The sequence below is a fragment of the Orbicella faveolata genome, unplaced genomic scaffold (genome assembly GCF_042242905.1).
Source record: "Orbicella faveolata isolate gen_17 unplaced genomic scaffold, um_ofav_v1 contig_12, whole genome shotgun sequence".
Lineage (NCBI taxonomy): Eukaryota > Metazoa > Cnidaria > Anthozoa > Scleractinia > Merulinidae > Orbicella > Orbicella faveolata.
The window spans coordinates 5,160,822-5,184,292 of NW_028301539.1; the positions used below are offsets into that span (position 1 = coordinate 5,160,822).

General features: G+C 38.8%; 2 protein-coding genes across 3 annotated transcripts; one reads left to right on the forward strand and one right to left on the reverse strand.

Moving 5' to 3' along the window:
• Positions 1 to 726: 726 nt before the first annotated feature.
• On the forward strand, positions 727 to 7,783 carry LOC110063671 (protein RER1-like). 2 transcript variants are annotated; one of them, XM_089282197.1, is made up of 7 exons: positions 727 to 859; positions 2,260 to 2,344; positions 2,808 to 2,912; positions 3,661 to 3,772; positions 4,373 to 4,454; positions 4,999 to 5,134; positions 5,622 to 7,783. In XM_089282197.1, the coding sequence occupies exons 2-7, from the start codon at positions 2,270 to 2,272 to the stop codon at positions 5,709 to 5,711; spliced, it is 600 nt and encodes a 199-aa protein (XP_089138323.1). In that variant the 5' UTR covers positions 727 to 859; positions 2,260 to 2,269; the 3' UTR covers positions 5,712 to 7,783. The 2 variants fall into 2 exon arrangements, with proteins under 2 accessions (XP_089138323.1, XP_089138324.1); XM_089282198.1 differs by having other exon boundaries at positions 3,661 to 3,757.
• Positions 6,827 to 22,406, reverse strand: LOC110063766 (chordin-like). The gene is made up of 21 exons (XM_020770761.2): positions 22,127 to 22,406; positions 20,823 to 20,923; positions 19,500 to 19,620; positions 19,244 to 19,358; positions 19,068 to 19,161; positions 18,560 to 18,701; positions 17,211 to 17,333; positions 16,875 to 16,975; positions 15,790 to 15,940; positions 15,265 to 15,371; positions 14,615 to 14,734; positions 13,686 to 13,842; positions 13,367 to 13,608; positions 12,370 to 12,636; positions 12,123 to 12,219; positions 11,783 to 11,943; positions 11,519 to 11,621; positions 11,268 to 11,312; positions 10,487 to 10,581; positions 9,608 to 9,704; positions 6,827 to 9,273 (listed from the first exon to the last, which is right to left on the reverse strand). The coding sequence occupies exons 1-21, from the start codon at positions 22,266 to 22,268 to the stop codon at positions 9,266 to 9,268; spliced, it is 2,589 nt and encodes an 862-aa protein (XP_020626420.2). The 5' UTR covers positions 22,269 to 22,406; the 3' UTR covers positions 6,827 to 9,265.
• Positions 22,407 to 23,471: the final 1,065 nt, after the last annotated feature.

Here is a 23,471-nt window from a genome sequence, read left to right on the forward strand (position 1 = left end):
CTGTGAGAAATTGTGACAACTACTGTCACTACTTTGGAACTTCAGAAAACTGAGGCAATTGGTCCCCAATAAATATGGCGGGGGTGTTCATCATCAAATTTTGAAAAGAACCCGTCTATGTATTATGACTGAAATTTCCAGTGGGGCTCGATGTCCTTGGCCTCCAACCCAACCCCCCTACAACCCAACTCCCACCCCCTCCCCCCACCCCAACTCCCCTACTATCACCACCACCCTCCAGCAGGCCTAATGTGACATCTTTCTGCCCTTCAGTTATTTTCACCCAGCAAAGCTTCTAATATGTTCATAACCCTGTTATGTTCACAGGAAAATGCAATATATCATAATAAATATGAGCTTTTTAGGTAAAAATCTTTTACGTCTTAAATTTATGAGCGTGGCTGTAGCTAAGACTATGCTTAAATTTGTTCAGTGTGGTCCAAACTTTGTTGTTGCTGCAGCTTTTCAAAAATAACCCCCCCCCCCCCCCCAACAAAAAAAAAAACCAGACAGTTAATTCAAAAATAACACACGCAGTTTCAAACCAAAAGAGCTTCTCGAGGAACCTTGCAGTAGGAATTTGTCGATGGAAGCACGTTGAACCGCCTGAAACTCCATGTGAGAAAAGGTGTCAAAGCGCTATGACAAATGGTAGAATTTTACATGAAGGAGATACTGTTCAAACCCATGATGCTCTTCCAGAATCTCTTTGTTACGTATACATTTTCACGTTTAACCGCTGAATAAAACCTTTGTAGTTTGCAACGTGGCGTCTTAAACGGCTAGGAATTATACAGAATTTTGATCTTTCTGATACGTCTAATCGGTGGCTGAGGTGTTCAACACTTTCTGAGCATAGGTAAGTTTTTTATAGAAGTGTTTGCATCTCGTAAAATTTGAGATCGTTCGATTGAGGATGGTTATTTTGACAGAAGTTCGTTGCTTCAAGTTTAGTTCCGGTATGTTTCGTGATTTCTAAACTAATGGTCGTGCGATCGGTCGACAGCTGTATACATTATTCACAGCTGATATTCAACAGAATTAATGTACTATACGAAAAGACCGTAGGTAATTTCAGAGCAGTTTGTGGTCTTATTAATTGTCAGCAATATTATGAAAATTAAGTGACATGTTCTAACACATAAGCTTAATAATCTCTAGCAGGTTTACAGTGTCTGCCAACTTTATCTTAACAACTTTTCCGGCTTCGTGCCATTTTAAATAGCAAAGTTGTTAAGTTGGCGAATACCTACGTTGGCTTTTCTTTACTTTTAACTTTTCAGTTTACGACTTAACTTTCCTTGTCAGTTTCATACGAATTTTAAGTTATTATATTGACTTATTGCTGCAAACATAAGCTTTTTGTTGTTGTTTGAAAGATTGCTGTCAGACTAAGTCATCTTACTTCGTTCAGTATATCACTGAACTTGCTGTTAAGCAGATAATTTGCTTTGTAGTAAAACTTGCCTTAATGACTCTTTGACAGCATATTTGTAATGGAGCACAGACATGCATAAAGACCTCTTTACCAAGTTGTCTAGACAGATTACATGTCTCCAGCAGAGAAGAGGTTATTGATGATGAAAAGATTTGTCCAGGCATTGAATGCATGTCCAGCCATGACTTTAAAGGTCAAAATGCCTCCAAGACAAAACACCCCCACCAAAGGAATGGTACAAAATTTGGATACTCCTCCTTGACCCCCTTTTAGAAGGGGATCAGCAAGTAGGAGGTCTAGTTCAAATGGGAGTCCAGGATTTTTTCCTGTCCCCTAACCAAAACATCCTTGGGATTTCCATGTGGAATGAGACTAATGGACACTAAAAGCTTTGATGCAGCACTTTTTAAGAAAGGAGAATATACAGCCAGTAGCTTTTTCTTGCAGGAAGTTGTTTTTAAATATGAATAAATATTTATTATTATTTTGTTCATACTCTGAACACTAGAGAGTAGTTTTTCTTGTCTTTGACATTTTAAGCTGTTTTAAACCTAACCATGGCTGGGGTTTTACAAGACTAGGAGACTACAAAATCGTTGTTCGGCCATCATCCAATTACCAACTGTTGCAAAAAGCTATGTTGTGTTCATGTTTCACCTAGTTAATCCACTATGGAAGTTATTATCATAAAGGAATAAAATGTAGCTTTTTTTGTACTGTTGTAAAAATCAATCAGGTTTTGAGAGCACCAGAAAAGTTAAAAAAACATAAGCCATTACATTTCAGAGTGATCACAAATGCCTGGATTTTTTCCTCTGTAGAAAGTGCGAGATGGATGAAGCTTCAGAAGATAGCCGTCCAGCTCAACCAGGCTTTGTCAAAAAGTTTTTCATAACTATATCACAGGTAATATTTCAAAACTGCCAGTTTTTACTTTTAAGTGCAGATACTGATTTTAAATCCCGCCAGGTTTTCTAACCCTTACCAAACTTCGAAAGCACTATCATCCTGCCTCAGAGCAAGGGTATTGTCAATAATATTGTCAAAACGGACAGATTTGTCAATTGATTTTGAGGAAAGCATGGGTTAAGTTAATAATATATAAATCTTTAAGACAGCAGAGTAACATGGCCTTGCAGCCCCTAACTTGTCACAGCCAGCTACTCTTCCAGCTGCAGACGCCTACTTCCAAAACATTCTGAAACCCCTGTGTACGGGAACTCATCTTCAATTTTTACCATTAATTACTTCTTTGTAATCTCTTGGTAACTGTTTAATTGTATATGCTGAATCGATTGTACATACACGACATGTGGTAAATGTATGTTATGACTTTTTTTAATGTTACATCTATGACTCTTTTTAACAGAGATACCAGAAGTTTCTGGACACCACAGTGCCACACCTCCCACTTAGATGGGCTGCAACACTGGTCCTGACACTTTTGTTTCTTGCCAGGGTATTTTATCTACAGGTATGAGTATCCAAAACATTTCTTAGTGAAATGCAGGGGTTTTATTAACCTTTAAAGCAGGGTGGCAACTGGTTTTCAAAGGTGGGAAAAACTATGTAAACTTAACTTCTTTATAAGAAAAACTTTTTGCTACGTGGTCAAACCAGGCAAGGAAAATCATCCTCACAGCCGGTCAATTTGCCCAGTGGCCAGCCCGCAATAAAACCCCTGGTTATGTAGCCATTGGACGTTTTCCCACTAAATTTTGAAATTGACAGACTAACTTTACAGTATGGTCAGACTTTATGTTTGAGCACCAAAATGACAACTGAAAGCTTTTTGTCAAGAAGATCATGCATTTTTTCCATACTTGATATTGAGGCAGTGTAACATTAGGCCTACATGTACTGTGCATCTCTTCTTGTTTACTCAATATTCTTTCCCTCCTCAAAAGACATCAAAGTGTCAGTTGTCAGTTGTGTACAAAAATTCTATTTTAATGCAGCATCAGAAATACTACACAGATCTATAGATATAAAGCTATGTTGGCATCCACATAATCATCATCATCATCATTATTAACTTGATGCCAGGACACTGATGGTGTGAGGTTACATCATCAATGTATAATTTTTCAGGCCATTGAATATCATTCTTTTTTTTTAGTTTTGAGTGGGAAAGGCTCAGGATAAATGCAATCATTCATATTACATGTATGTTTCAATACAAAATAGTCTTCCATGGATATATGTTTTTTTTTTCTTTGCAGGGCTGGTACATAGTAACATATGCCCTTGGTATTTACCACCTTAATCTCTTTATTGCATTCCTGACACCTAAAATTGATCCAGCTTTAGAAGAGTTAGGTGAGGAGGACTTAGGTGTGTTTATTTCTTGTTAATTGCGTATAATATATAATATGTTTATAGTGGTAGAGGTATGCTGTAGAATGCCGGGAAACACTGTATGCACGTGTATATTACAAACATCATGCATTTGAAGTGCAGGATAAACATGTAAAGACTTCAGAGATTAGTACATTATAATTACAACGTATTTGTGTACAATTTCAATACTTGCAAAATTTAATGACATCAACTCGAAAAAAAAAATTCTGAGTTGATGTCATTTCTACATTTAATATTCCTGTCATTTTCTAGTATAATTTTCTGCTTCTAGTTTTTGAAATTCATCCTGCATTATCCAAAAATTTTACCAATCACATATTAAGGCACATGCCAATGGCAAAAACAAAATATGGCTCTACCGTGCAATATGGGCTCATATTTTGCACTTCCTCTTTACCCAATTATGTTGGTAAAATAGCATGACAATAGAATGATAACTGTCTTGTATTGCTGTGGGTAGAAATACTCTTAAGTCACTTTACACCTCAGGAATCAGAGTCAAACCTGACATTTACAACCATTCTATTTGATCTGTCCTTGTTCTTTTGAGACAATTTTTGTATTATTTTACAGAAGAAGATGGTCCAGAACTCCCCACCAAAGCTGATCAAGAGTTCAGACCATTTATTAGAAGATTACCAGAGTTTAAATTCTGGTAAGTCTTCTTTAGAACATTTAACTAGAGTCTGGAAATCTACAATTTTAGATCTCCACTGTACATCAAGTGCTACATACACTCTATTCTTTGTTGTCTTGTGGTGTCTGACACAAACATGCTAGTAAGAGAATTAAGAGATGGGTGTCTCTATGGAAGACTGAAGAGACTCAAAAAAGGTGAATTAAATGAAAGGTTGAAGGTTCTTGACTATTAAATGGTCAAACATTTCATCAAACAGTGTGATCTTGTTACCTCTGTGAGCTTAGTCACACGCATTTGCTGTTTATTAAAATGCTTAGTGCTAGTATGACTGATAAGAGACACCCTTTGTTCATTTTTTGATTTGGCCTACCCGTTTCCAATGAAAGCTGAGCTGTCCTTTGCTAAACCTCTGGAAAGTAATTTGCCAATTATTCAGGTATCAACAGCCCTTGATTGAGAAAAGCAAAATAACAGCTGCGATAAAGACTACCGGTATTTGGGAAAAGAGGACATTTTTTGCGATATTAGCAAATTTATTTGTGGTTTTTTTTCCTTGCAGGTATGCAGCCACAAGGGCTGTTGTTATTGCCATAACATGTACATTTTTTGAATTTTTTAACATTCCTGTGTTCTGGCCCATCCTAGTCATGTACTTCATTGTTCTTTTTGTCATTACAATGAAGAGGCAAATAAAGGTGAGTCAAAAGATGAACATGCTCAGAAACATGACAATATTTCACAAGCAAACAAACAAATAAACAAATGAATTAGTATAGGTAATCGTATGGATGCCAGTACAATCAAGGATTTACACTACGAGTGAGATTTGAAAATTCTCTCCAAATTCCACAAGGCGAGTCTAATAAGCCATATTTGTATTCTCGGTTTTGGACTGGAACTAGCTTGCAAGTGAGGCTAATGTGGGGAGTCTTTTCAAATGCAAATGACATGGATCCATTTTTAATGATATTCCTCCACGTGAGCCTCATTGCAAGCTAGTTCCAGTCCAATACAAATACGTGAGAATATGAATATGGCCTATTTGGTTGCTTACATGTTTACGCATTTGAACATGTTTACATCTTTACGTATTTATTTATTTTTTGCTTTGAATTCATTTTTTTTTTTTTTTTGCTTTCATTTTTATGTATTTATTTATTTATTTTTTGCTTTCATTTTCAGCATATGATAAGGTACCGATATCTACCATTCACTTACGGAAAACAGAAATACAGAGGCAAGGAAGACAGTGGTGATGTTATGAAATCATAAGTTTTAAAAGACAGACCGTTATTGTTACAAAGATGTACAGTAATATTTTTAGTTATGGTACTGGATTTGTATCTGCGATTGAATGAAACCACTGTAAGTTTTTCACTCAAGTTCATTTGATTTGTATTAATTTCTCATAAGTTTAGTATTCTTGATTTGGATTAGGACAAGCTTCAGTGGTCAGTTGAGAATTAGAGCTCAGCCCTTCCACGAGGGGTTGTCCATGAAGTTAAGTTATATGCTTTAAGTAAATAAGTCGGACAATTTGTATTTTAGTAATATATGATAGTCGTAACACTATACAGTGCCAGTTGTATGTCACTGCACATGTAGTAAAGGCGGTGCAATTGTATTGTATGTTTATTTTGTCAACCACATTCCCAAACACCAAGAAGAGATGTGAAAATATGAGGTTGAGCAGAGTATTTTTGACAAACTTTGAGTTGTTTGGAAATATGGTCAAACACTGTCTTGACTGTTCTCAAGATAATGATATATCTTCTCTGTCAAAACAAAAACTCCATCATTTGCAATATTGTTGTAAAAATCTACGTTAAATACGATCAGATATCCAAATGCCATCATGGTCATGATGTCTTTTGAACTTGATGAATTATTTGAGAAATGTATTTGAAAAATCCACACCCAACAATAATATTAAAGAATTTTTGTTGTTATTTTAAAAAAATACCCAGTCCTTTATTTAAATGTGTTTGTTGTGTCGGTATCTGCTTGTTTGGGAAACACATTCAATCAACAATTTAGGAACTCTGAAGACTTGCCGCAAGCACTGGATGATTGACAGTTCTTGTTCATTTTAAAAAGGAACTGGCTTTGTACATTAACAAATTAACAATAGTTATTACTGTCAGATGCTACAGTTTAAGGGGAATGTGACTTCGTAAAAAAGATATTGCACAAATGTGAATAAAGATTTTCTTTCCAAAAAAGACAGATGATCTCTATAACACACATATGGCTATAAATGGAGAAAAGATGAAGGGATTTTTGGCTTTGACTTGGCTGACAAAATGAATTCGAAGGTCGTCGGTTGAGACATTCCAAAACTGCTTTTCACTTGGTAGAACCAAAGAACAAAATAAGTTATGACAACATTTTAAAACCTTTAAACATTTTTAATACTTCAAGGAATCTTCCTTTGTTTACCACAGAATATAACTTAACGTCAGTTTCAACTGCAAATGATAACGTTGGGTGGGTTCATGAGCTGTAGCCATGGAAACCAGGGCCCTCTCGTGGATTTTTCCCAGGCCTTTCTCACTCAGTGGTGAGTGGGAGCCCCTGGGAAGGGCAGCTGGTTTCCAAGGCTATGTAAAATAAGTTATTTTCATTTGATAAGTTAGGAAGAGACTTCTTGCAGTCATTGTTTCATTTTTGGCTTGTCTTTCTTTTTAACTTTATATTAAATTTTTGCGCTTATCTACAAAGCAAGTATTGACAAGAAAACTAACACTTGGAAAATTCCAAGCACTTCTTTCGTCGTTATTCAATTTATCTACAAAACTTACATTAACAATGGTAATCATTAATTAAGTTAGTTTCATTTTTGTTTCAATAAATAAAAAAATATCAACCTTCATCTGATCGCTAACCAGACATGTATTTCCTTTCATAATTTTTGCATAGCAACCAGAGCTATGTTATTGGTATGTAAATTAATCATCCTGAAGCTAAACCCTATCTAGCAAGTTCTTTTTCAGGCAATATTTCACTCATCAAGTTTTCTTTAAGTCAGGCATGTTTAAAACATGAAATGGTAAAATGACAAATGACACTACGAGTAAGAGTCAATGTGACATACAGGTGTCTGTAAGGGTCAAGCCTTGAATTTGAGAGCTAACCACTATCCATTCAGTGATATTCAGGCTAACCTGAGTGCTATTTAAGCTAACCATAGCGCCAGTTCACCATTTCGTGTTTTAAACATGCCCCTGTAAGTCGGCCTTTAGGATAGGTCATTATCAGCACAACAAAACTCTCTCTTAAATTCTACGGCTTGTAGCATTGTCATACAATAAAGTGACAGCCTCCCAGGAGCTTGCAGAAGCAAAGGAACATGGTCATTTATTTTCAGGAAACAAGGGATGTTTTTTGGATTAATAGGCCATTTTACAGTTGTGTGCTTAGTTACCTGGCCTTTGACTGCAAGCGAGGCTGGAGGTGACCTTGCTTTGATACAGGCCTCTGCTTTTCTCATGTAAATGCAAACTAGTTAGCATAAGAACAACTTGATTTACAAAACAAAAACAGTGAGATCTTTATCAAAACAAGGTCACCTCCTGCCTCGCTACCATACAAAGGCTAGGTCACTGAACAGACAAATGTAACATGGTCTATTTGAAGGAACAACAGATATCTCTACTATTAATGGGAACTTTGGACAAAAGCTTTAGGCCCTTCAGGGAGCAATGGAATTTACTAAAGGGGAACAAGGAAGAAATTTTGAGAAACCATGTATGAAGCTCTGAGAGGCCTTCAGAAGCGAAAGTGATCATCAGTCTTGTTTCCAGGCTCTTGCTTCTGTGTTTTGCATGCAGGGAGACTGGTGAATACAGTAAGGGAAAGAGACTGGGGCCTACCTTCAGTGTGTTATCATTAACTAACGATAATGTCAAAGCTATTTCACAGGTTGTGATGTAACCTAGCAGTTTCGGTACTGTACAAACCCCTCTTTACACTACAGTGGGTTGCTGTAATTTAAATCACTGTTCAAAAGATCTGTTCGATTTCTTGGACAATTTACAAAAGAATTAAGTTGTTGGTGTTGTTCAATGTTTCTGTCCACACTGGAATGTACCTATTCGTCAGTAATATTGTAGCAGCTGAAGACCGTTGTGTTATGCGCTCTGGATGACTTAGTCTACAAACATGAAAGTCTAGTCCTAGCTCTCTTTCTGTCACGCAACGTTACGAGCGTAGCGTTGCGTGACAAAGAGGGGCCCAGAACTGAACAAAGACACACATACATGTAATCATAATGCATCATAGTTTCGATCTTGAAACTGTTGCGCGCAAGATTCAACGAACATGAAATGAATATAAAATTTGCGCACATCATTTTCGACTTGTGTTTACTAAGTGAATTCAACATTGCGCGTTGAAGCGAGACAATAAAGAGCTCTTTCCTGCCGTCTAATCTAATAGCAGATCAAGGGGAGAGGCCTGAACCACTTCCATTTTTGTTGACCGTGAAGGGAAACATTTTCGCCAACACATTTTCTCCCTCGATTTTTTAGCGCACTTCTAGATATCGCCACTTCGCCCGGTTTAGTTTTCCCTTTTTTTTCTTTCGAGGGGCATAAGAACTAGACAGCTGTGGCTCGTTCGTCTTGCTTCCTTGATGCGGCTTCTGTCGCCTTTTCTTTACATCAGAACTTGTATGCCCCGTCCCGTCAGAATTGGTACGCGAAGAGTTGCAGCGGGGGACCTCGTCCACCGAAACTTTAATTTCCTTTGAGTCCGGGCCTCTGGACTTCTCACTGTCTCACTCCTACTTCTTATTTACAACGAATTATTTGAAGCTGAAATCAGTCTCAAGATCCTGTGACATGAAAAATGCTCAGAATTATTTAGGAGCTCGTTTTATTCGTTAATGGGCTAAGTTTTCTACATCAAAATATTTCTGAGTGGTCAGAAAACAATAAGCCTTTGTTTTCGTGGACTGGACCCAAATTTTATGCCAACGAAGTTGGGACCATTTCACCTGTCAGGTGAATAACTGAGTAATGTAGCTGACATCAGCTCTGAACAGCAGATTTTCAGTCAAACATGTTTTCAGGACATCAGTACGAGAACATATCACACGTATAATTAATCAAACACAATAACTAAACCTTGGTAACAAGTAATGCGAGTGATTCAATCTGCATGTTTACCTGAGCATGGCACACAACAACTTTTCGAAGCGCCGTCAATAGAATTTCTGCATTGTCCTTTAGGACACTGGGTACGTCTACACTTTGTTTTTCCATTCTGAAAAGAGATAAGATAGTTACGCTGAAAACCTATAGTTATGCAGGGGAATTCTGTCTTCTAGAGCCTCGAGTAGAGTGAGGCAAAGTGGCCTTCGTTTAGAGATGGAAGGGTTGTTCTTTCAAGGGTTCTCTAATTATAACCCTAAGTCTTTGACCTAGAAAATTATCGCTTTGAAAATGGTAAGCAAGCTTTTTAAAACGCCAGCCTGAGAAGGGTTATGGCTGACTGAAGGTGGCAGTGCAACAGAGCATTAAAACACTCTATAAGGCGCCGTCCACATCACGCCGGAGGAATTTGAAAACGCAGCTTTCACTCTGAAAATGTATCATATGTTTCCGTCCACATGCTGCACCGCAAGAATTTAAAAACGCACCAATCACCGGTTCTTTTTGGATTTTTGCTCCAGGAAAACTCGGTCAAGGAAATCCCATGATTTACATCGTGACGCCATCGTTTCCGAAAAGCTCCGTTTTCAAAATGTTTTCCGTCCACGCGAAAATGAAAAGTCGGCGTTTTCAAATTCTTCTGGTTTGAATAGCGTTTTCGAAAACCTCCGTTTTTGTGACGGATTAGTGTGGATGGTAGGCCTAACCGTAGAAATAAAGCTGTGTTTTCAAATTCCTTCGGCGTAGTGTGAACGCTGCCTAAGTAGGTGGGGAATAAAAAAAATTCATACAGGCCGATCTTGACACGAGTTCCACTACACTGACACACCCAAGTCAGCACCATCCTTTCTCGCTGTTTGCCCGGCGTTCCACAAATTGAGAAAAACCTCTTACCTCACACTTGCACGTGATACATCTGGAAGGGAGCAGCGGGATAAATGGCTTCCATGTTTGACCGTGTTTGTACTCATTTCCACGAAAGTTGCACCCTACAGATCCAAAAAACCGTAGATATAACGAGCTATGCTATTCGATAACCGCTTCGAAAAAAAAAATTGTCAACAGATTCAAAAGGAACGGATCTAACATGAAATGTATGCTGTACAACCCAAGCAAAATATGCAGCATTCTGTGATTTCGATAATCGATACAGAATGGGACCAATTAAGAGTGGATAAGTACAAGAGAGGTAATCCCCTATATAGACCTTATTGCTAAGGTAATCCCTCTCAAGCTATTTTTAGATCACTTCAGAAATCCCAGGAGTGACGCGGACTTTACTTACCTGGACAGACCAAGCGACTTTAATTCAATAGTTTTCATCCTCTGCGATCATTGCTACATAACGAGCGTGGTGTCATTAACCACGGGAGAACTGAACAACAAATCTAAAAATAACCTTGAAGGGAAATAAGGCCTATATTTGGAATGAACTCTCTTATCTTTCGTCCCCTCTTAAACCAATCAATTACATCATTTTATTGGTTCTATGCTTTTAAAAAGCAATGAAAAATATAAATTCATTTTACAAGTCCGATACTACATTTTCGTCTGTTACTATGGCCTTGTCTTCGGGTCTCCATTGTAAATACCCTTGCAAATTGGCCGCTTATATTGTCACTATCAGTTGCTAATGCTACAGATGATAATGTGAGCGTCAGTCATTTTATGTTACCTTTTTTCGGGACTTTGCTGTCATCTGATTGCTCATCCTCTTCATCTGAATAGAAATGAACGAAGTGTGTATCTAAGAATAGCTGTTACATTTATCACAAGTGGCCTTAGAACAAAACCAAAACTATGTTGTGTTTTCGTCTGAAAAAAAAAGCTGCAGTGAAGCAGCGTAGCAGCTTTATTCAGAATAATGTCGTCCTAAGATAAATAGCTCCAAAACTCATGCACGTAAAGTAGTCTTAAATTCCTTACCAGGACAGCGCATACAGCAGTCTGTCATGCGCATTTTGATCGGATTTTTGCACTGAAGATCTGGACATTTAACTTTGGTGCATGTTATCTCCTCTGATTTTGCCTGAAGAAAAAAATAGAACATTAGGCCTAAGATATTGGTGTCATTAAAGTGCAACCTCAAAGGAGGCAAAGAAGAAGGAGCCTGGAAACGAGGTTGATTAAAGCGCAGTCTTATAGCAGTAGCTCGTGCGCGCGCTTCTGCTCATTTGTTCGGCCGCTTACCAGGCAAGTGCAGGCGTGACATCTCATGTAACCAAACGGCTGAACAAACGGATGCCACACAGCTCCTGCTGGGTAAACTTTCCTGTCTCTTTTCACGTAGCATCCTTTCATGGATGGTCTATTCTTCTTCTCGTAGTATATGACAACTTTTTCCTCAATGGCTGAAAAAGTATGAAAATTATTTCTAGTTAATGCATCGGTTAGTTTAACGACGCTTTGATGGCTTGGTATCAGGCCGGCTTATTGATGTTTTTAAACGATTTACCGAAAAGGGGCTATATGCTTCCTCTGATGTTATATGAACAACCAACCCATGGCAAATAGTGTAAAGGTCAAATACCTGGACAAACCGGGCAGCATAAATGAGGTAGTAATATAGGCGCCTCTGTGCAGTTTAACCGCTGACATTCGAGTGGAGAACAAACGATTTCGGAGTTCTACAAAGAATAAAAACAGGAAAATCAGCATCAGAGAATCCGGGATTATTATAGAAAAAAAAGAGTCCTGTAGTGGCCCTTCAGGCCAGAGCTTATCCCGATTTTTAAGTTTATAAGAGACGCAGCAAAACTCAACTGAGGTTAAAATACCTCACAAGTACACGAGGTACATTTGTCATCTTCAGAAATCCAGGTCTGCCCGTTATAGTAATCTTTGTTGCCATGGAAACACCAGCCATCCATCGCGACTCCCTGCTGTAAATCGGGAAACCGCTTCCTACAAATATCGCTGTTGACCATGACCTGGCTCCTCAGCTCACCCTGCGGGACTTCCTCACTGCTCACTTGCAAATAAACCAATCCGCGAACGAGATTGTCGAGGAACACAAAATCGAGGTTGCGTGCAAATCCAGAAACCTACAAGAGTTTCAGGATTAGCTGAGATGTTGTTTATTGCAGTGCGCTTTTTAGAAGTTTGCAGAATCGCAGAGTTTCAATGCGATTTCGCGCAAGAAATTTGACTCAGGTAGTTAGTCACCTTCCTGAGCACTTAGTGTTGTGTTTAAATCCTCAGTTAACGCTTCCGGCGTTTATTTTTTATACGAGATTCACCGTTATCTACTTGAAGCTGTAAATGTTTGTAATGGACCACTTAATCACTACAACCAACGTTAAAAATTAAATTTGGCACGTTGCTCTTGAATAATCGGTTTTTCATTGAACATTTATCACGAGACTTAAATCGATGTGGAAAACGCACTGATTTTTAGTTTCTTTCGTACTATGAAAAGCGTCAAACCATTCAGTACAAATAAGTTTCGCAAGGCTTTAATTAACAGCAAATGTGAGTTAATTGTAGCGTCTCGTTTAAGTCTGAAAGGTTTAAATACTCTTTCAAGGCCAGCGCCAAAACTTTCGAGGTCGTACATTTTTATATTATGTTTGCAGATTTGCGCGAGTGTTTTAGAGATCCGGTATGAAATCGAGTGAGAAAGTGGTCAAATTGCTTCAGCATAACGCAATGGTTTATCTATCAAACAGCGACTTTTTTTGCTGTTTGGCCATAATGCATAAAAAACCGCGCTTAAGCTCACTTGTTTTATCTGCAAGTAGCTTAAGTTTAATGCATCTGGTACATGCAACGCACCGTTTCTCCTTCAAAGGACCGTAAGAAGTGCACGTGCTCATTATACGGCTGAGGAACTTCGCCATAATCCGCAAAACCCTGGAGTTCCGCAGTCATTAAGTTCCGTCGCCCGCGGTCCATGCCGCTGAACATCAGGTGATAGTGTAACGCGCAATTTTTGTCTAGTGAGAACCAGGCCTGCCCGGCGGCACCCGTCTGAATCCTGGGGACCACTTCGTTGCCAGACAACATAATCGGTGGATCTGGGGGAAGATAAAACGTTATCATTACAAAATAAAGCTGAGTCATTTTTCTCACACCTTTTTTTTTTAATTCTCACCATGATATGACATATGGTGTCCCCGGAAGGTAAACTGCTTTAGTTGCCCGTGTAATTCGCCAATCGTGTTGGCCGTCGTTCGAACATTGATGAACATGTCTCCACCGAAAAGCCAGCAGATTTCTGTAAACGATGGTCTCTCCCAAACGCCTGTTACCTGAAACGCAATAATGAAAGGGTATTTACTGCAGTCATAACCGGCACGACAATTGCTGTATCGCTTATGTTTCACTCCCTCGTGGAACTACGGTCGGATCCATATTGTTGAGACACAGCTGCCGAGGACGTCAAGAGTTTAAAGCAAAAATGAAAGAAGATCATTTCCGAGTTACCTTGTACCTCTGTTGCAAAACGAGTCTCCGTGCAAAACCTTTCATATGAAAATAAGTTTGATTTGCATGAAAATGAGCCTGTAGGCGGAACTCGTTTTCATGTGAATTCCGTTTAGCACGAAAACTCGTTTTAACACAGAAGCAAAATTAGGGCAACTCCGAAATGGCCTGTTAAATTGGGCGCGATTTCTACGTGTTTCCAGCGGGGTGGTCAGATGATAACTTTTAGTCGTATCCCGCGCCACTTTCAGGCCAGTTTCAAGTTTATTTCTACACTTGATTTCACATGTCCACGACTATAGCTTGTAACTATTTCGAACAAGACACAGCCGAAATGAACTTATGTGTAGTCATATTCGCCCGTCTGATTGGCCAGAGTTACGAGTCTGCTTCAGCCAATTATTTCTGTCAAGTCTTGGCTCTCAGACAGAGTAATATTTGCAGTCTATCACGGTCTTTGAGATATACTTGAAGAAGCGAAGCGAATTCAATTACCTATTTGAATACCATGTCTAATATCAAAACACTTAAATAAGTTACTTCCATACAAAGATGTACTTTAGTCAATTACTCGCTCAAATTTGTCAACAAGCTAACCTTGGCTCGGCCGTATTCATCAGCGGTTATAAGTCGAGAGAGTCTTTTAACGTTTTGCCTGCGGTTTGTTGCTTGAAGACTGATCTGCGTCACATTATGTATAAGTCCCGACAGAAAAATCTGCAAGAAATAAAACGTATACCATATAATTAACATCTTGCATGTCTTAGAAAAGTTGTTAAAAGCATGAAGAAGTAATAACCCTCGAAAGGCTAATATTGAAAGCTCAGTGCAAGGGTGGTCCCTGTTCCCGTTATGACTTCCAGTTAAGGTGATCTTTTTGATTAAATTTCACTTCGGTGTACTTCACAACTGCTTTAGAAACTATCCGCTTATTCCGCTTTTCCTGGTCCGCTATCCTTTTTGCTCTTCTTTGTATCAAACCACAATTATGAATGAAAACTAATGCTGTACAAAACTGCTTCAAAGACCATCCTCCTTTTTTCCCGCTCCCCTTCCCTTTTTGCCCTTCTCTGTATCAAAACACAGATCTGACTGAAAACTAATGTCAATGGTAAAACATAAAGACGGAGCCAGGGAATTAGAAAGTTGAAACATATATCGGATGATCTTAACCGTTATAATCAAGTGCTAAAGTTTTGTAACCAAGACATTTCAAAATAAAGTTACTGTAATTTATTTCTAATTACCTGGTAGTGTATTTTACCGTTGTTAATGAATTCAAAAGAGGCATAGCCGCTGGCTCCTGTCATTGTCGGCCTAGGGGCTTCTCGGCCAGAAAGCTGACAAACGATGGCTGAGAGAGAAAAGCAAACACAGTTTTTATTCTGTTAATCTGTCCTCTTCTTTTTTCGGTTTTTGACTTTCATTCTCAAAATCTTACATTTTAGCCGTACCGATGCAAAATCAGTCAACCTGATTGGTTGTTACCGGCACGTGACTACGTTCAGCCACCTGTGATTGGCCGATTGTTCTTCTTGTTAAAGCTTGTTGGGCCGACGTTTTGCTCTTTTAAAATCAAAGGTACTTTGAGCTGATCCCGCGAAATATTTTGCCATGATTTGAATTTTACAGTCGACACATTTTCAACAATTACAAAGGCTACTGATAAAAGCTACTTTTTGAGTTCATAGGGTTATCACCTTGACAATGGTTAAATTTAAAAAAGGATAGCGTATTTTATTTATTATTTTATTTACCAATCCATTACTCACTATTGCAAGTTCTTTTGATGCCTATTCGACCAGTGAGTTTAGTTGATTGGTCAGCGGTGTTCAGTATCATTGTGATGTCTAAATTACCACGTGACAGCCACTTCAGAGCATGCTGAGCTGGATTTGCCCATGACGTTTTAAAAACCGAATTCTGTGGGAGAAAATGGTAATATCTAATTTGATTTCTGAATACCTGCAAAGCTAATTGTTAGCTGGTTGGGCTTGCTACTTGCTTTTCTGAATTAGGTTCTTTTCTGAGTTAGACTCTTGAGGGTTTCCTCAGAAAGGAGTTCCTGTTACCTTCTATAACGAATGAGCTTTATGCAATTCGGTTTGAAGAGGAATTATTGTTAAACAAAAGTACAAAGAAAACCTCGATGAATTGTCTAACTAACTAGAACATCCTGATAGCGATTTGGTATCATATCATTCAGTTGTCAGCTAGAGAATGAAGGTTAGCCAGTTTTAATAACAAATTTTGCATACTGCCGTTTGCTAATTTAAATTTAAATTCTAAGTTAAAACCATAAAGAAATGCCTTAGGGGAAACAAATATTTTTCAAGACCTGTGAAACGTTTGTGAAACGTCTTTCTGTACGCGTTGATAACAAGGTAAGGGATTAAGAAATGCCCAGTTGTCTGGGGAATAACGGAGGCCCCGGACCCAAAAATACGTTTTTAAAGTATCCCTTTTCGTCTCAACCAAACCGAAGCACTATATTTTTGCCCGCGCCAGCGTTTTCGTTTTGTTTTTACCTGTCCACCCTCATGCGTTTTCATTTGAAAACACCACTTTTTGATACGGTTTTGGCTACCGTCCACACAAAACCGCCCGAAAACGTTGCTGAAAGGGACAGTTTATGACGCTTTTTTCGTCACCGTCTTCAAAGCCTCCGTTTTCACCTATCCACAGCACGGAACGTTTTCAAAACTACGCATTTTCAAAAGACTCCACTTTTGAAACCGTTTTAATGTGTACGACAAGCGAAAATGCATCAAAAACTACGCGTTTTCAAATGAAAGCGCATTAGTGCGGTCGTGGCCTGAATAAAAAGCAACGGAACTAAAGGCTATGAATTACTCACCTCTTGCTTCACTTGTGACGTGCTGATGACTTTCACAACACGAGCACCTTTGTTATTAGTGGGCGTTCTTACTAATTTGATGGTAACCTGAGTTGCTGAACCTGTGGGAGGGGGAAGAAAAACATATTAAACGTTACATGTTCTTTTTCTATCGGTGTTTAGAGTTCTCTACCTCCACCCAAATGCCCAAATACCTTTAAGCACGTGATTCCACCCCACCCCACCCCACTGTCATGCTGTTTGAGATTTCACCCCAAATAACTAGCTAAAGTGTCACATCCCACCCCATCCAGCTAATGTCGAATGTATCTTTCCACCCCACCCCACCCTACTAACCTACAGTGTGAGATCCACTATAACGAAGATATATCCTTAGAAGTTTTCCGCTCTTGGCCAAGTCGAAAGATGCCAGAGCACTGGATGTCTCATCGTCAGATGACAACAACGCCTCAAAGCTCTCTGAAGAAAAAGAAAAGGGAAAAAGGTTTAAGAACTTTACTTAAACAAAATGATTTATCGTTCGTGTTTTAACAGATTTTGGTCACGATATACTAATTCATTAACACATTTTCTGCGCTTTTCAAAAGTAGCTTGATATCGAAGAAATCTCAAAGCATTTAACATTCCCAAGTGGAAAACATCATAGGGATGAAAAGAAAACAAAAATAGGAGCAAAAATGGACATAGAGTCTGAAGACTGCAGGGGAGGGTTGCCAGTCGACCAGGAACGATGAACTTAAAAACTTGCACTTTGAAATTGCAGTTTGCAAAAACTTTGTAAGGTGCGTGATCACAGGGCTGTAGCTTATCAAACGATCTTGTAATCACTTGTGTATTGCTGCTAATTATCGTCAGTTATAGTGCCTCGGGCCACATGAATTCTACCTTCTCCTCCTGATTAATATAACAAAACGTTGTACTTCCACTAATACCAACACAATAACACGGCGTGAGTCAATGATAACTAATCAAGCCTCTATCACAAAGGACACGGCACAACACTTATAAAGGTCTTTTTCACACCAGAATGTCGTCTTCCAATATTTCTGCTCACGATCTCACGATAACGGACATCTCTTGGCTCAAAGGCCGCTTTATAAACGCCATTTCGAAGACAAACAGTTTTGTTTAGAGCCTTGTTGTAAAGGAGCCCAACGATAATTGCCATGAGTAGACTGGCGTTTAATTTTATTGGTTGTGGATTCCCTCTAGGCAGTTTCCCAGTCGCATCCTTCGTGTTAAATTTCTATTTTCATCTCTTGTCGTGTGATAATCTATAGCCTAATTATACGAAAGCCACAAACATTTGTGTGGCTATTAAAACTACTTAAGAGGTAGACAACGTTAATTTCCGGTGTTTTCATTACGTTATGTGCCTTGAACAGGCTCCGCCATTGGAGATTGAAAGAGAAAACTATCGAATCACGAGCCGTAAGCGAGTGTCTTCACTGTTCCGTTTCAAAATTCTCGTAAGCGTGAACGAGTGTTTCAAGATCTCTTTTGAAACAATAGGATAATTTTCTCCTTTAAAAAATAACTCGGTACTGTCTCAGTAGCACCAATTCGCATGGAAAATTTCTGGCTGGTTTTCCAGTCTACCTTTAATTTCCCCTTGTTCACCTTTACATATGAAGTGAACAAATGAATAAAGCTATACTTCTCGGCTTCCTTGACAATAAACTTACCTTTCGAGTAGGATTTGTGCAGTACAATGTCTCCTTTTAAACCTGCTGCTTGCTGGCGTTTGAGCTTCAATGCGAAACTAATTTTTCCTTGTTTGAGGGATTCGATCTGCTTGTTATTCAGTTGATTCCATACAAGGCATACCTAGAAAGAGAAGGCAGGGTGCAAATTGTTAGATTCTAAGTATCTACTCAAAACTTCTTCTAACTACATTGTACACTTTTCTTACAGAATTGGTTAGGAGATTTGATCAGCAATGATTACCATGCAGGGACGCGAAAGCAAGTTAGCAAACTGCTTATAGCGGTATGATTTCGAGATGAACAAAAATCATCCAGGTTATAACAACAACGAAAATAATGGTTGAATTTTATAGAACGGTACTCGGCAAATGGCAAGAATTCTTTAGGAAGTTAGGACGCTTACTAACAGCAAAGATGAAAGTGGATTACAACATGCATAAAACCTCAGAACAAATCTGTAGCATACAGCTAATAAAACATCACTGACCTGGGATCCATTTATCGATTTGCGTTGAATGTTCATCTCCTTAACCACCGAACCTTCTGTATCCATAAAGGACGCCATGCGAAGTTTCCTTTGCCTGGAAATTCAAGACAAATTAAAATCGTTTTTTTCATTTGAAAAACAAGTTTTTATCGTCAAAGATAACTTTTATTCCTTACCCCTCATAGCGAATTGAAATGCTGAGCGTGTTCCGCACAAGTGTGAAGTGCGCACGCCCGAGACCGTTTTGGCAGGAAACTGAGGCTCCGGGTGTGGTCAGCAACGATATGAACTCTGAAAAAACAAAACAATACTTTTACTTTTAAAGCATTTTGGAAAGGTCACATGTAATATCAAGTGTTATTTCAAGGTAGTTAGATCCTAATTATTTTACAGTAGAAGAACTAAATAAAAGATTTACAATGTTTGCCTCACCGTCCGGACAGGACGGACAACAATGTCCTGGTTCGACCTTAGGCCTCGCGCACGCGGTTGTTGGACAGCGGTGTCGTATGTTACGACATGTCACTTTTCCTGTTGTCAGTATGTTTGGGATCTGGGACGAGCAAGAATTAAAGATTTCAAATTAGATAGACATATTTTAACCAATGAGGGGCCGATCAACCAAGCTAACCGACTAGAATCGAAATGATTTAATTACTGGACGCTTGCGAAAAAAAAAAGTCTCTTTTACCGACAACTAACTAAATGTCTTACAACAACGATTCCTTGCGTGTTCGACACGGACTCTTTAAACAAAATAAACACAAAAAAAAACAGCTGTTTGCAAAGAAAGTCAGTTAATTTTCTTCTGTTTGCATTCCCTTTGGATTTGTTCCCTGTCTGAAATCATCTCACAGCATCAAAGAAGTTTAAAACAAATTTCTTCATTCTGAACCTAAGATGCGTATTTAAATTTCAGATAAAATCATTCTCTTCCTTGTTCTTTGCGTGTGGTAACTGAGGAATCTTTTTGTTCACTCGAATAAGTTTTGTTTGCGGTCCAACGAATAATCAGTTCAACAAATAAGGCCAAATAAGTGTTAGTCTTCTTTTCGTTATCAAATTGATCTACAAAATACTTTTCTCAGTGACAAAAATTTCTAAACTGCTCTTCCACAAGTCATTGTAGAGAACTTCAAATGGCTTCCTCAGTCTCGTAAAATGCGTAAGACCGTTTCGCGCTCATGCCGGGAGTATAAGTTAATTACAAAGTCTTTTTTTGAATAACATACAAAGCCTTTTCTCAATGCTTGTGCTAGGGATTACTTTAATTGGTGATTGAATACTTATCCAAACAAATAAAACGCTGTGCAGTTGATATGAAGTGAGAACAAAAGAGAGAAGGAGTTAGCGTACAAGTCACTTCAATTCATTAGACACTATGTGGGAGATGAACGACACAATCGCTTGTTAATTGCATCATCGCCGATACCTAAAACCGATTAAGTTCCACTTCAAACTGGAGTTGAAAAAGCTCTTTAATGCTGCTTTCTGTGGGGTCCGGTTTTTGAGTCGGCAAGAATGATAGAATCTATCCACTTGAAATAAAAAAGCTGAGGGGAGTGGCTTAAGGAGACTTCGGTCTGAACAAATAAACTCTTCTTTTATGAGTCTAAACACGCAGCTAATCTCTTCATTTACGATTTATTCAATTGCGGATCTAGTTTAAGCGAAGGAACATTGAATGTTGTACCTCAAGAAAAAACCCAACAAAGTGCGTGTAAAACCCAAGAAAGTGCGTGTTTAGTGAGTTACCCTATTGCACGTGCATATGAGGCAGAACATGACTCCAAATGGGGTAATGTCCGGATGCCAGCTGTCACCAATATCGTAGTGCAGAAACCCAAAGTTGCAGCCTGTCGAAAGAAGACGAATTGTTATCATATTACTTACACCTTACTTGAATGCCGCCTTGTTTTAAAGGTTTCGTTTAATAAACAATTGCGCATTAGCGCTACGATCTTTCCTTCCTAACACTAACGTCTTTTGTTGGCTAGATTAGCTTAGATTAAAGAGATAGCTAACTGATTTCATGGCACTCAATGGTTTCAAGCACTTTTGTGATACAAGACCAATCCAATAACATCGCGAAAGACTCTCCACTTTGTTTTCGTGAAGGAATGAGAAGGATTTTTAGCCTTGTAGATCATTGAATAGAATTGCGATGTTTTAAGGGTGCTAGTATATGGCGCTCAAGTACAAAAAGACGAGTTCGGATACACTTCACAAAGGTCTGTCCAATACCAGCTAAAATTATTTCATAACGTTTCAAGAAACTGCTATTTCTAGCTCGTCTAAGTTGCTCATATATCAAAGGTCGAATTAGGCCATTCATACGAAGTTTTACTGTGAGAAACAACCCGATTACTTTTGAAACACTTGCTTGCCTGTTTTCAGGTATTGGCGCTAAGAGCCCGTCTGGGCTAGGCGCCTAATTTAAAACTTTGAAGTCCGGGAAATTTCACGCCATTTTCATTTGCTCAATGGCGCGTGCTATAATTTACGAGATGGCTAAAATTAACTGAACTTGAATGCGGAAAAGAAATTTCTACCGCGCGAAATATTCGCTGGAATGTGGGCAAATGCGGCCGCAGAGCTTATAACTTAGGAATGACGTCTTTGTCGCCGTCACCTTCATCCGCTTTCACTTAGTGTAAAATTTTTCAAAGTCTGTAGACGTTGCTAGAAGAGAAAAAGGAAAACTCGTTCAAAAAAAAAAAAACTGAGCACTATGTATTCTGCGTTACACAGTAATAAAATTAAAACCGAATTTGTGACTAGTCTGACAAAATTCCACCGTCCAACACGAGTTGCCATAGTTTGTTATGTTTAACTTTTAGTTGTAAATAAAGGACACAGAACGTGCCCGGTGATTTCTCGTGGCGTGTTTGACATATGACTTGAGGTAAGCGGTAACATTTCTGAAGTGACTGATAATGCAACGTATAAACACGATCCCACGTTTAGATTCACTTCTAAACCGTTCCCTCAACACAGCAAAGAATTGGCAGTGATGGTGGTAGAATCACAAGTAAACTGACGTTTAACACTGAACTCACCTCCAGCCTTGGTAGATACATGTTGATATTCACTAGCAATCGGTCTCAAAACTAATGTTTCGGAATCCGACGCCGCACCGCATTGGGCCGCAAATAATAAAATCAAAATTGCCATTCCTAAGAAACACATCACGCGTCCCATCGTAGCGAACCTCGACTCAACACTGCTCGCTGGTTCACAGAATACAAAAGCGTGAGAAAGTGAATACGTCACAATCTTTGCCGACAACCCAAACAACCTCACGCCAACTTGAACAGAAAACAAACAGGCACCAGGGACAATATTTATTATTTTCATTGTTCTATAGCTGGATTTGCTTGTTTCCAGCTCCCCCCCCTTGGACGTATTTGTCCTTTATAACCTAATATCGTCACTTTACCATTGACTTGTGATTTCCTCAGATTAATAAGCTAGATTGCACGTGATTGAAAGTGAGTGACATCGGCGAGGCCACTCCACTTCATGTACACCCCGATATCACCGATTCGCGTGGTTTGAACACTCAAACTGAGGTTCGGGCGCCTTTAAGTAACCGATGCTTTCTCGACTCTGCATTCCGGGCTTATTTTTTCGCAAAGTTTGTAGTCAAGAGTCTGTGGTTCCGCTGGCACGATTTATCAGTGTTTAGATAGAATTATATTGCTTGTTGACTCAATTAGCCCAATTGTTCTTCTAATAATTGTTTTGTGGCTGACAAACGATCACAGCGTTCATTGAAATGCGTTGTCTCTCTGCACATTCGTTCGATAATCGTATCCCACAATAAAACTTCACACTCTCCCCGACAAAAGTAAACAATTGCGCCGCGGAGGTCTTTTGGACAATGAAGAAACAACCAAATTCAAACCTTTCATCTTGTTTTCATAATATTGACGCGTATTTTGAAAACATTTTTATCGTGTTAAGCGATTCGAACCCAGCAAAATCCTTGTTTAGTTTTCTTGTCAGACCTGCCTAGGGGTTTTGCTTAAAAAGGTAGCATTATGTTATTAACTTTTTTTGTAGTTTTGCCTTCCAAAATCCACCTTATTACCTTGAAAACGAGTTTAATTTTATACAACTAAGCCATTGACTCTGCGGTTTGCGCGAAAATTGATTAGTAATTTGTTAAAAAACTAACTCAACAGCTCTTATTCACGGTGTCGACTCATCTCTTTGCTATACAGCTCAAAAAAGTTCAATACAAACCGAAAAGCGGCAAGTCACTGTACAGCGAAAGATTTTGACGTACGGCGTGTTTAGTGTTGGTTCGGTATGGGAGGAATTTTTCCCGAGTCGACTTTAAGGGTGCCGGGTCGGCATCTGGGTTCTTTTGCACGTCACAAACACGAGACCCTGAAAAGT

Bases quoted from the DNA above. Each gene is read 5' to 3' on its own strand.
- LOC110063671 (XM_089282197.1), top strand. From the start codon at position 2,270: ATGGATGAAGCTTCAGAAGATAGCCGTCCAGCTCAACCAGGCTTTGTC. The intron at 2,345-2,807 runs GTAATATTTCAA...TCTTTTTAACAG, and splicing joins TTTTCATAACTATATCACAG to AGATACCAGAAGTTTCTGGA. The intron at 5,135-5,621 runs GTGAGTCAAAAG...TTTCATTTTCAG, and splicing joins CAATGAAGAGGCAAATAAAG to CATATGATAAGGTACCGATA.
- LOC110063766 (XM_020770761.2), bottom strand. From the start codon at position 22,268: ATGGGACGCGTGATGTGTTTCTTAGGAATGGCAATTTTGATTTTATTA. The intron at 19,359-19,499 runs GTGAGGCAAACA...TTGTTTTTTCAG, and splicing joins TTGTCCGTCCTGTCCGGACG to AGTTCATATCGTTGCTGACC. The intron at 12,637-13,366 runs GTGCGTTGCATG...AAACTCTTGTAG, and splicing joins GGTCCTTTGAAGGAGAAACG to GTTTCTGGATTTGCACGCAA.